This window comes from Agelaius phoeniceus, chromosome 3, assembly GCF_051311805.1.
Source record: "Agelaius phoeniceus isolate bAgePho1 chromosome 3, bAgePho1.hap1, whole genome shotgun sequence".
Taxonomy (NCBI): Eukaryota; Metazoa; Chordata; class Aves; order Passeriformes; family Icteridae; genus Agelaius; species Agelaius phoeniceus.
Window position 1 is genome coordinate 6,773,340 of NC_135267.1, and position 13,359 is coordinate 6,786,698.

Below are 13,359 nucleotides of genomic sequence, written 5' to 3' on the forward strand. Positions count from 1 at the left end.
CAAGTAGGTATTGGTAATTAAATTGCAAGAAATGAATTTAAGACTTAAAAAAAAAAACAACTTTGCCAGCAAAATCTCCTGAGATGAGGAAGGTGAGGCCCCAGCAAACCCAGCTGGCCTCTGTTTGTGGTACAGTGGCTCCTAAATGCTGCACCACTGGCAGAACCCAGCAGTGCCACATGTTGTACCATGGAAGCAAACAGCAGTCCCTGCCTCAAAGAACTTGTGGCTTGCTTGTGGTACTAATCTGGAGTTTTATTTATTTGCCACTTTGTGGCTGAGTAATTCATGTGAAGAAGGGGTTTTAGGTTTGGCCCTGCATTAGCACATGCAGTTCTGGGACTGTGCTCACATGCTGTTTGTGCTGACAAATTCCTGGTCCAAATAAGCCTGGGTGGTTTGAGACTAGAGGACACACTGTATTTTTGCCTAAAAACAAGAAGGCAACTAGTGAATAATAGATATAAGCCAGGCATCTTGCTGTGAGAAATATTTTACTGCTGTGATACCATTAATGTTGACATTTAACTGCTCTATTTTTGGCAACCTTTCCTCTGAATCCAAATCGAGCAAAGCATTACAGGTCTTGCTGATAGGCTAAAATATAAAAAGAGAAATAGCTTGGTTGTGCTGCATTGAGGAATTATATGGTTTTTCTTTGCCCATTTTCCCTGCGGGCCTCAGCTAATTTCTCAGCTCTGGGCTGACGTCAATGCCGGCAGGCAGCACCGAGGGCTGCATTGGTCACTGTCACCGCGGGCAGCTCCCTCCGCAGTGCTGTCCTCCTACAGCAGCACCGCCCAGGAAATCACACTCACTGCCCTCTTAAAAGGTAATAATGCCACTTCAAATGCCACATTCTTTTACTGCTCAAATCCCTCCCAGAAGGACTCTTTCTGCTGAAAAAGAACAGTGAAAAAAGTACAGATGCAAGGAAAAATATTCAGATGCCTCTGGCACAAGTAACTGCAGCAGCAATTAATGTCACTTTGCAAACCAAAATGTGATGCACTCATAAATTAGGTTTTTAAGGCATAGAGTTATTTCTGAGCATAAATGAGCTGCAGACTCTGTTCTTTACACAAACAGCACAAAACCTTTTAATGCCTGAGTTAGGAACAGGACAACAATAACTCTGGGACTTTTGTACAGCCATATCTTGTTCCAAAGTTCCACTGTTTGCAGAAAAACACTAAGGTGATAAGAACAAAATAATCCAATAGATACAGCCAGATTAGCCCTTCCCTTCTGCTGCTTCCCTGTTTCTATGTTTTTTTTCTTTTCTCTTAAACACAATTTCCAGCATAAGAAAAAAAATAATGAGCTAAGCCTGCAGCAGTTCAGCTACTGAAGCAATGGTTGAGGTCACTGGAGTGACAAGACCTAGGTTGTCCCAAGCTATGAGTAGCAAGTTGAATTAATATAGGTAAGATTCACCAATTTCTGTAATCCCACCCAAGCATTTGTCCAGTGACCTCATTCAGCTGTCTCTGACATGGCCTTCTCTGTGTTCCCAGGCCCTACACTGATCCATGCTCCTGCTTCTCCTGCTTGTCTGGAGAATTCCTACAGGCTAGCTAAGCCAAAGGATTCTTGGGGACGGGGGTTTTCTCCTCCAGCTGTCCTTGGCCTATCTCTATCCTGTAATAATAAATTTAAACCTTTACATAAGCTAACAGTGGCAACTCACATAAATTTACTCAGAAAATTATCATAAAATTTATCAAATATACTCTGCCCTTCAGGAAGAATTCAGCTGTGGCACGTCCACTATATCGATTTGTCAATAAAACTTTCTGATAAGCCCCTGAAAACAGCAGTGATGTTCCTCTCTATTTGCTTTGCATAAGAAAACCAGTAAGAATTTGAAGTCTTCTCCATTATCAATGAGCACATCTGCTTTTCTGTCACTGGGCCCAACTTTTTGTGACCACAAGAGCCAGGAGTAAACCCATAGCCTTGGGTGACGCGAGAAAGATGAGCACAGAAGCAACTTAGGATATTTCAGAATTAAAAATAATGGTATAGGCTTTTCTAGCCCTTTGTGAGTCAATACTGTGACCTTTCCTTGATGGTGCAGTTCCTGTCTAACAGGGCCTTTTTGTCCAGTAAAGATCAAGCTCGTATACATAAAGAATAATGTAAAAATGCTAATGATAATGTGTAGCTACTTCATCCCCAATTCAGACTTATGAGCAAAGGTTAATGAGTTCACAGCTGCCCATTTCATGTAAATGTGGCATTAGCATCATGAAAATACCTTCCACTTACAGTCCCTTCATCCAAGTGCTTTACAAATAACAGGATGCAAATAACAGGAGGTCCTTTGTATGGGTGCATGTTTGTGACAGAAGAGCTACAGCCCATGACACAAAACACCTCCATAAAACCCCTCTACAGCACGAATCTGCCATAGCAAAATGGAGGAGCTGCTCCCTGGAAGCCCATTACTGATGTTGCAGGAGCTGGGCACCCTCCTCTTCCAACCAGAGGTAAAGTTTTCTCCATGCAGCAGCTCTCCTGTACCCTGCCCCTGGTAAGAGAAGGGAAGGGCAAAAGCACCCACAGAACAGCAGGGAGAGGAAGGACAGAGATGAAAAGTTTTATCTACCACCATTTGTTTGCCCCTCCATCCCCTTTTAATCCTCCCTGGGAGTCATATGAAGTATTTAGTATTTCCTTTGACTCAGTGATGACAAACATGAGAGTTTGAAAACACTTGGGCACAGAAAATCTGCCTTGTGAGATGGTTTGAAATCCCTATGTATGGCATTTCCTGGGCAGGGTCCTGCTCTCACCTGTTTTCCCCTTCCCTAGGAAAGGGTGAGCCAAACCCAGGGCAGAGCAGGAGCTGAGGCTGGCAAGGGGAAGTGAGGGTGGCACCTGGGATCCTGGGGAAAGGCACTCTGGAGTGCAGAGTTAGAAATGAGGGGATACAGGGCAATCTGTTGTGAAGAATGAGGCAGTGGGGGAAGAAGAGCAGATATAGTCAGGTTGGGGAGTGGACAGGGAGAGGGAGGGACTGCTTTCCAGAAAAGAAAGAGCATATTCTAGTGCCAAGAGGACAGTTTGCAAATCACTGCACTAATAAATGGCAAACAGCTGCCTGTCCTTTGAGAGGAGCAGCTCTGCTGTAGACACAGGCTGGACCTGGAGACTCCCTCTCCCTCCACTTTGCAAAGGTTTCTTACATAAAATATGCTTGCAACGTGGGGTGCTTGTTTGATTGTCTGCCTGTCAGGTGCAGGTTGTATCCTCACCTGGCTTAACTTGGAGCTAGCTTTTTCCTACAGGAATGCTTGCAACCTGCCAGGCTGTTCTGTAGTCCAGGCCCTGATGTCTGCACATCTTCATCAGCATATCAAACTACTCAAAGTTGTCTTGACAGTAGGAGTGTTTTCCATCAAACTGGTTAACAATTGCACTCCTTTATTTGCAATATATTGAAAAGATTGTAGGCTGGTGGTCAGCACCAGGCACAGTCACGGTTCCTGGCTCTGACTGATCTACAGCACTCTGTTCATGCCTCATTTAAAGCCTAATTTCTGCATCTGTAGAAAGTGAAAATATACATCAATCATCCAGGAACTTAATTAAATATGCCACGATCTTCCCTAAGGAGTAAATGCACCCTCACCGATCTCAATTCCATGTGAGGGGACCAAAACCAGCTTCCTTTTGAGCACAGAAAGAAATCTGTTCCATTAGATCTCCAAGATGCCAGCCTGTCACTGCTCCAGCTAAAACACCTGTCCAAAACTGCTGGCACACAGCAAATCTGTTAACTCACTTCCAGCATATCCTTACACCCTGGAGGAAATTTCCCAACATTTTTCAACCAGGGGCAGTTTTGGTGTCTAATTTTATGGCTATGATGATTATGGCACCATACTGGATTCAGGGAATGGGAAAGGAGCATGGGTCTGTGTCCAGGTGGTACATCCTGCATTTCCAGTGAAGTAGGACAATAAAACTCATCTTATGCTGAGGGCATACAAAGACACTGTTCACTATTTAGAAGCACTAATGAGTTTTCCTAGTGCTCAGATGTTTATTATACCACATCATTGCATTTAATACAGCAAAGATTCCTCACAAGTTAAAGACATGGAAGTCAGATTCTAACATTCTCAGCTCTGTAAACAACTGTGCCAAGTGAGTATTTTTCGACAGCTGATAAGCCGTAGTTACATTTTTAAATTGTGTTTTTGAACAAAAAAAAATCTCTTCTCTGAGGCTACCAATGCTGTTTGATGTCCAGCAGTGTTTTACTGCTGCAATACTGAGAAACAAGTGTTAGTGGGATTTGTTTTTCAATGAAATTCTAAACATAGTAAATGCACAACTGAGAACAGCAACACTATTTTAAACCCGCCGCTGCAGTTAACTAAAATTGATCCCTCTAACAAGTGCTAAAAATAGAAAGAAGAGAGCACACAATGGCTTTTCATAGTGCTCCCTGCAGGCTCCTTAAATCCGGGTGAATTTGACCTTCACGCAAAGCTGTCCCAGAGTGTGGGACAATGAGTGATATTTCACATTCCACTGCTCCAGAACAGGAATTGATTTATTACCCAGCTAGCTCGGGAATTCGTTTACATGTTTCCATTTATAACACTGCTGCATCAAAGGGGGAAAAAAAAAAAGGAGGTTTTTGGTTTTTCTTTTATTCAGCATTTTAGAAGCAAAGTATCACTCCTGGAAATAATAATATGCAATACTGTATGAAGTCTTCCCCCGACTGCCTTTTTACTACTGCCTTTTTCCTGCTGAAGGGGAACAAACCATAGGAATCTCCTGATGTATATTTTCCTCTTGTGAGAGATCCCATCTGAAAAAGACAGGAGATAATCCTGCAAACCTTGTGAATTGTGAAACATCCCTCTGCACCCTCTGCACTCCAGCTCTGAGTTCCTTTGGTGCAGTTGCACAAAAGCCCCAATGATTAGATGTCTGCAATTGGAAGCTGCTCTCCGAGCGAGCAAGCAGCATTCCCAGTACAGCTGGGGAGAAAACAATTCTCTCATCCCACAAGAATTTCAAAAATAAACTGCTAAATTTTCATGAGCTCACCCCCACAATTGTTATTAGATTGGATCTGAAATGTTTTATTTCGGTATGAAGATAATTTAATAGGTTATTTTTTCCTTGTGGCTTATGAATGTAAATTAGATTAATTTGTAAATGATACTGCTTCGACCTGAAACTGGAACCTTTCTCATTTTGAAAATTCTAAAACAGGATGCTTTAACAGCTTTGAAAGGAAACTATTTGTAAAGATGACTTAATTAAATCAAAAGTTACCCTCTCCTATGTAAAGTTTTGGTTTTATCAGATGTGCATTTTCCAAGGGAAAGCATTGCTTAAAAATCACGGCTAGCTTCAACTCCTGGCATTAGCTGAAGATGGGAAGACAGAAGAAAGCCTGGATGCATTCTCCATTGACATTTATCTTGTGCTAAGGGAGGCTACAACTTATCCTATTCCTCCTGCATAGTTTTCAGCAGGAAATGAGCATTCCTAACAGAGCAATCCCACTGGGACTGGGGAACAGTAGTTCTCTCTCAATGAACAATGTGAGAGATTCTCCACTCCAGTGAATGTGCACTTTTTCAAGTGAGAAATCTGCACCTTGGAATGCAGAACTGAGCAGATGTCATGTACAGCAAAAACTCCTCACATCCACAGCCAAACATTTGTCCAGTCCCCACCTAAACTATCAGCTGTGTCACCTAGGCACAAACCTCAGCAGAATAAATGGTGTAAGCAAAGCTTTGATCAGCTCTCACAAGCTGCAGATAACACACAATTCTGTGCCTACACATGGCAAAACTCATTCTGAAGGAAAGAACCAGGTGACATCCATCAACTGAAATCCAAATTTTAATGCAACTTCCAGCTCTATGCCAACTCCCTCTACAGTTATTATCTACACTGGTATTTCTTGTCTGCTTTTCTTGCCACGTTTTCACCCAAGGACCACAAGCTTACCTGGTCCAAGCTTAGAAACTGCATAAAGGAGGTCGTAGTTGATGACAGGTGTTGCATCATCTATTGGTTGCCACCCTACAGGTGGGGAGGCTGGAGGCGAGATGAGAAACTGTTTTGCAGGCTGTGGTGGTGCCAAATGAAGCTTGTCTCCATCTGTCTCAGAGGTCTGAATCTTTAAAGCATAACAAAGACACTGTTTAGTACAGGAAAGAATCACACAACGGTTTGGGTTGGAAAGGACCTTTAAAGGTCATCTCCTCCAACCCTGCTGCCTTGCTCAGAGCCCCATCCAGCCTTGAATATTTCCATGGATGGGTCATCTGCAACCCCTCAGGGCAACCTGTGCCAGTGTTTCACACTCCTACTGTAAAAGATTTGTTCCTTATACCCAGCCTAAAACAACCTTCTTTTAGTTTAAACTATTTCCCCCTTGTCCTATTGCAACAGGGCCTGCTAAAAGGTCCATTCCCACCTTTCTTGTAAGCCCCCTTTGAGTACTGAAAAGCCACAGTGAGGTTCCCTGGAGCCTTCTCTTTTCCAGGCTGAACACCCCCAGTTCTCAGCCTGTCTCCACAGCAGAGGGGCTCCAGCCCTCTGAGCATCTTTGTGGCTTCCTCTGGCCTCACTCCAACAGGTCCATGCCTTTCCTGCATCTGGGACCCCAGTGCTGGACACAGGACTCCAGGTGGGATCTCACCAGATCAGAGGCACATCCCTCAGCCTGCTGGTCACACTGTGGGTGATGCAGCCTAGGATATTTGGGGTGCCAGGGCACATTGTCCAGCTTCTCATCCCCACAGGATGGCTAAATGGAATGACTGCTCAAATCATACCCTTCTCATCCCAAATGCCACCCAGGCAGGATTTCAGCATCAGTCTCAGAAGAGAAGGCCTGGGGCTGAATTTCACCTCAGCCTTACAGATGGTGCCTCTGCAGTAAATGCACAGTGTGGGGCTGTGACATCAGCAAAGCTACAATGTCTGTGCCTCTTGTGTACATTCCTTCAGGATAAATGCAGAGCTTTGGTAGCTCCAGCTGCTAGCTCAGAGATTTTTGAGGCTGTAAAGGTACTGTTGTGATCTAGTCTAAAGGCCTAAATAAAAAGTGAGATCACACAAGTAATTCCTGCACCAAGGCCTTGTAAGTAACTTCAGAAAGGTTTCTACAGATTTTATTTCTTTAGTTGAAGTGAAAAAGGAATCTACAATCTTCCTTAGTCATTTGCAAATGAGTGCCCTTATTTTATACCCATCTTGAATTATCTGCTTTAATTCCTGCTCTTTTCTAGTATGTTAAAGAAGCCTTGATATAAATTAATGGTAGTGCAGCCATACCTAAGCAAGGTTACAACCACCTCGAGCACAATAAACTCTATTTCCATTACAGAAAACATAGGGTTTGCAAAGAACCAGTCTGAATCTCCATGTTCCCCAGAACTTGTAGGTCTGGAAGTGGTTATTCAGCCTGGCTGAGGCCAGACACTGCTCCAGACACTGCTGCTTCCACATCTTCACTCCCTGAACATGGCTAATAAGCTCTTGTAAGACTCAGTGTACTGGAGAGCATAGTGCAAGTATCAAAATGGCTCTGCAGGAAATCAGCTTAGATAGGGAGACTAATCACTGTTGTGCACATTTTTCTTTTTGTTGTTATCCCAAGTTTTCAATTAGCCTCCTGAATGTACAGTTAGAATGAAACCATTCTCAGTTCTGCCTAACTGCAGGTTTTAAAACCTTTCAGAAAATTCAGAGCTAGATTTAGGAGATCAGGGCATAGAAAATAGGATTGAGGCAGATTCTTCATACCTAAATCCAGCTGTAAGATCTTCTGAGCTCATCTAACTCGTTAAGCACATTTTTTTTTTTCACAGCTGTAGCTTCCCATCTTCCTGTGGTTCTGCTCCTGCGTAGGCTCAAAACAGCTCCTATTCTGACCAGGATGAAGAAGCTCATAATTTAACACTGTGTGTTTGCTTGATACCTTGAAGTGAGCCAGCCCTTATCCTCAGACCTCTGAAGGGCCAAGCTGGCAGCTGAAAGCACGCCTACCTTGCTTATAAACACTACTGGTTATCTCACAAGCCACAGTGACAACATCAATTTATTAAACTGCATTCAGAAGAGGTGGTGGTTGGGTTCTCAACCTCCTTCAACTTTCTCTATCCTGGCTGGGGCCCAGCGTGCTGTGGGAGATCTATGCTCTTTCTCCCTTGGCCAAGGAGAACTAAACATCCACCTGACAGTTCCAATAGATGGATATAATCACCTACAGCCCCAGGCTGGGATTGTTTTTCTTCCCCTACCTTCTTCCTTTGACTTGGACTAAATAAATTCCTTTTAGAGAATTCAGTATTTGTAATTCATGTATTCAGTAAGGAAAAGCCAAAAAGGCAGGAGGAAGCCTGACTGTGGCTCAGGGTGACAGCCAAACATGTAATCCAGCCCCACCTTTTTTATTCACTTGGATTCTTTACATTAGCACTTTCTCGTGGTTAGTTAAGAGAGTTACCCACAGACAACACCCAGTGTCGTAAATCACCTCTGAGATACATAATTCTGTGTGTTGAATGAGCAACTTTAGTCCTAAGTGGTCCTTTAAATTTACTGCAGACCCTCAGGGCAGAAACAGCTCAGTCAACACAAGGTTGAAGTAATCTTCTATCAGAGAGATTGGGCAAGGGAGAAACCTTTATTACTTTTATTCAGTGTTAGTGCATAGCTTTTAAAGAAATATTGTGCAGTAACACAAAAGATTCCAGATTTCATTACCTGTGCAAAATACAACTTTAACTTCTTCCCTCTGAACTGTGTTTCATGCAGCTCTATTCTGGCACGAGCAGCTGATTTGGGACTGCTGAAATTTATCCGCACACGCCTGAAGCTTTTGAACAGCTGGAATGTCACGCAGTCATCATAGGCACGGAACAAACCTTCAAATTTCTCCTGCAAAGCAAAAAGAAATAATGCTGAAGATTCACTTTGTGCTCTGTCACATCAGTCTGAGTCAAACAACAATCTGAAATTTGACAGTTGTTTAAGCAGGAGGTTTCAACCTGTGGCCTCTGGGGACAGGTGTCCATAGACAAATAAAGGCTCTGTGAAAAGAAATTAAGGAAAGCAGTGGTTCTGGTAGTGCTGAACTCTGCAAAGGGTTTAGAGGAAGAGGTCTTCAAATTGAGAACCCAGCAGCTATTGAACTTCTCTTAAAAGTTGAGCAAACCTATGACAGTGACATGAAATGAAGCTGAAAGGGCACATGACTGAAAACACCAGACAACAGTGGGCTCATCTGCACAGAAGCAACCATTGTGCTGAATTACAGTGAAGTCAGCAGACAAAGGCTGCAGCTGAGGCTTACATCCACATCAGCACTACAGGGTCATTTTGTATTGCATGATAGGTTTTTCTGGATGTTTTGTCATTTAAAAACTTAAGAGAATACACACTTGTTTTCTGAGAGGTCCTACAGCATCTAGAAACAAATTGGACAACCGAAAACAGTGATCTGTCCAAAACAGAAACTTCAGGCTTCAAAATGTTTAGCTGTAGAAATGTGCTCAAAAGCTCATGACAAAAATAGGGATATTTTAGCATTGTAAAACCAAGGTCTGAAGTTTACCACACCCATGGACTTGGAAATGAACAGAAACTCAAGGCACTTTGGCAGCCCTGGAGGCTCAGACTCCATGATTTCTCTGCAAGCTGTGAGCACACAGAGGACTAAGTTCCACACCACCAAATAAACCCAAAGTCCTTAAATCAATTCTGACACTTGCACAGGTCTTTTCACTCACACAAGCACAGATTCATAAAATGCCAAAGCTGAAAGGGGAGAGTTATTATTTAGTCCAGCCTTCATATTTACTTAGATTTTAGACTGCTATCCAGTGAGTCACACATCAAATCTGAGCATTTCAGCTACTGCAATCAAGACTTGAAGTTTTGTAAGATAGAGAATCAGCCAGACAAAGCCCCTGCTTTTAGGAGTGCTTTATTCTGAAAAAAAAACCCCAAACCACTGGTAAGATGATTTGCCACACCATTTCATATACACTGAGGGCTGTTATGTCAGGGTTTATATAATTATAATAACCTAATGTATATTGACAATAACCTGATGTAGATGCCACATCCCTGGAATTGTTCAAGGCAAGGTTGGATGGGGCTTTGAGCAAACTGGTCTAGTGGAAGGTGTCCCTCCCCATGGAGGGGAATTGGAATGAGATTATCTTTAAGGTTCTTTCCCATTCAAACCATTTCAGGATTCTGTTTTCTTGCTATCTCTGCAAGTCTGCACATTCTTACATGTTTTAAAACACTTTTTTGCTTCTCATCCAGAAAAACCATTTCTTTTCCCTTACAGTAGATAACTGGTACAGACTACAGAAGACAAAGAAAATGCAATTTATGTAATCTCATCAATACTTCAGTTCTCATCTATTGAGCTTACCTGCAAAACAAAGAATTCAAAACTTCTCAGAAAAATTCATCCAGAAGCACAGTGCAGCTGCATCAGGGAGCACTAACAGCACTGTGGGAGTAACTCCTGTCAGAGTGGGACATTTATTAAGGAGTTAACAGGGAAGCAGCCCAGCTCCACAGCCAGGGCTGTGACACCACGGCGCATGCGCCCGATCTCCTTTCATTCACTGCCAGCTCTGTGGTCTTCCTCCCCATAACTGATATTCCATTGCTGGCACCCTTTCAAAGGAACCTCCCTATGGTCTATTAAGCTTTCATGATTTTCATTTCATTCTGCCTGACCTCACTCACCTCTTCCTCTCACTGCAGGAGATACTTTGGAGGAATGAAAAAAGAAAAAAGAAAAAAGGGAGGTGAGAGCTCTGTGTTTTGGCAGCGGCTGACTAAAGGCATGCAGCAATCCCCAAAACAGTTGAAGTGCATAGGTTTGTACAAGCAGGTCTAGTCTTACCACCCAATGTCCAAATTGTTACACCTCAGTTATGCTTTTTATCTGCTTTGCTTATATTTTTGAAAATTCCATTTTCCTGAGAAGAAGCCTACATCCAGTGGCATTTGTATAAAGGTCAGCCAAAAGCAGCAGTCATCTCAGTCCTATCCTGATTGGAATTTTGATGTTACAACCTTCACAATGACCAGGGAAAAAGGGCTGGGGGAAGGGAGAGAAAGGGACAGGGGCCCAGTGTCTGTGTAAAGTAGGACTCACACATCACTCAGAAACATAGCTAATTAAAGCTTATGTCTTCATGTTGTCTTTATTACCTACTTCAGACCTCTTCAGTACATTTTTAAAATGAAATAAATTTAAATACATATGAGTGAGGGACTTGGCAGTGCTGGGTTAACAGTTAATCCAAAAGGTCTTCAACCTAAACTATTCTATGATTCTGTGAGAGATAGAAAGGTATTTATATATATATATATATATATGTGTGTGTGTGTGTATGTATGTAGATATGTATAGAAAGATCAAGACATTATAACAGAAGTCTCATAAGCCAAAAATTAGAAGCAAGGTGAACATTTCCCAGTAGTAGCTCTTAGTTTCTCTACAAGTCAACAACAACATTCATCATATAAAAAAAAAGTTTCACCAAGAGTGGAACGAACCATGCACGGACTTGTGTGGACACTGGGAAGTATCTATTCCTCCTACCTGTTTATTAACAAAAAGATGCTCCCTGTCTGGATGCAGCAATCAGGGCTGTGTGCCTGCCCCCTCTGTAACACAAGCCAGAGCCCAGATCTTGGTGAGGGACCTAACACAACATTAGGGAAGACACAATTTCAAACGTGGGTCCAAGAACAGTGAGCACAAGGAATGTGCTGGGCACATTCCTGGGCTACACTGAGACTCACTCTGATTAGGCACTGAAAGGGATAGATGGAGAACTGCAAAAAAGCTGATTAAGTCCTGGATGCTGTTGCCACACTGGGATAACTTTAAAGCACTGTGGACTTTATTCTGCTTGCTTTTCAATTTTCTACTGGCACAGCTTTAGAGACCCAGCCTTGATTAACGCTCCTGAAAACGCTGTGGGGAGGAGGGAAATCAAGCTCTGTATTTGATATTATTAAAGGGCAGTCTATCCACAGTGGGGGCACTTCCATTGCACTGACTGAAACTGCAACTCCCATTAAAAAGATTCATACATCTGGATTTTTTTATGTTTTCAGCTGATAATAATAATGACCTCAGCAGAGGTCATTAATCATCAAGTGAAGTTAATGGCCCTCAGCTGCATTTTGAGCCATCCTCACTCCTCCGAGCTTGATATCAATTCCCAGGAAAAGCCTTATGCCTTAATTGCTATTGCCTGTGACTTCTAATATCTGCTGAATGCACTTATCTGGATAAAAGTCTTTCAGGGTCATTCCAATCTATAGGAAAATTTATCATATACATTATAAAGACCTAAGCAAATTCTTTCCCTTTCAAGTTTTGTGGATAAATTATTCAAGACTCATAATCCTCTCAATTCAAAACTTTTAAAGTGCTTTTAGGATTCAGTACTTTTAAATGCTTTTAGAAAGTAAGTCTTTGAACTTTCAGAGCACTTTGAAACTTGTGGGGAAAAATAGGAAACATCCAAAGTTAAGCAGCAGTGTTGCTATTCTTAAAAAGTCAAAATGTAGAAAGTCATGAGTTACGCATTTATTTCTGGGATTTTGGAGTGTCTTCATCCATCCCAAGTATGTCTCAATGAGGCCCAATTAATGCTCTGGAAGATGTGAGCAACCTTCACTTCCCAAGTTCCCACTTCTCCCTCCCGGGCCCTGTGCCCTCTCTTCATCTCATTATTCCTTTGCCCAACACTGGGCACCTTTCCCCAGTTCTTTCCTGTCACCTTCTGTCAGCTCCCATCACTCAGTGCCTCTAGCAGTTTCCAAAGTTCTTTTCTGTTTGTTTTCTAAATTAACGAAATTAGCACAAAGTAGGACCATACTAATTAAAGCTGCTGATTACTCCAGCTTGATGGTTATCATTTAGGACAGCCAATGCTGAGAACAAACAGAGCAGCATGCAAGGAAGAAATGAGCACTGGAGTGACAGACAGGAGCTAAAAGCCTCTGAGGACAAGGGCAAACCTATGCCCTCCTTGAATCAAAACTATTTCTAGCTCTAAATGGGAGCTCATCTGGGACCAAGACCCTGCAAGTCCCATGGTAACAGAGATCAGTGAAATGCAGCCATAGGGAGGGAAACAAGATGCTGGGTATATTTGGAAAAGTATTTCCAGTAAAGCAAGGAGAGTATTAACAGCATTGTATGGAGCACTATAGCAGCTCATTAAAAATGCAGCGTTTGTTGCCTGTATCCTAAGCAGATTAATGGGAATAGATCCAGATAAAGGTTACAGGGAGGTGCTGGAATGAGTCCAGAGA

At 42.5% G+C, this 13,359-nt stretch overlaps 1 protein-coding gene across 2 annotated transcripts in view; it reads right to left on the bottom strand.

Moving 5' to 3' along the window:
- Positions 1 to 13,359, bottom strand: part of RCAN2 (regulator of calcineurin 2) — an 85,015-nt gene that overhangs the window by 7,339 nt on the left and 64,317 nt on the right. For both annotated transcript variants that reach the window (XM_077176507.1, XM_054630351.2), the window contains 2 exons: positions 8,761 to 8,934; positions 5,992 to 6,163 (listed from right to left, as the gene is read on the bottom strand). In XM_077176507.1, coding sequence (XP_077032622.1) covers positions 5,992 to 6,163; positions 8,761 to 8,934 — 346 coding nt within the window. The remainder of the gene's footprint in view (positions 1 to 5,991; positions 6,164 to 8,760; positions 8,935 to 13,359) is intronic.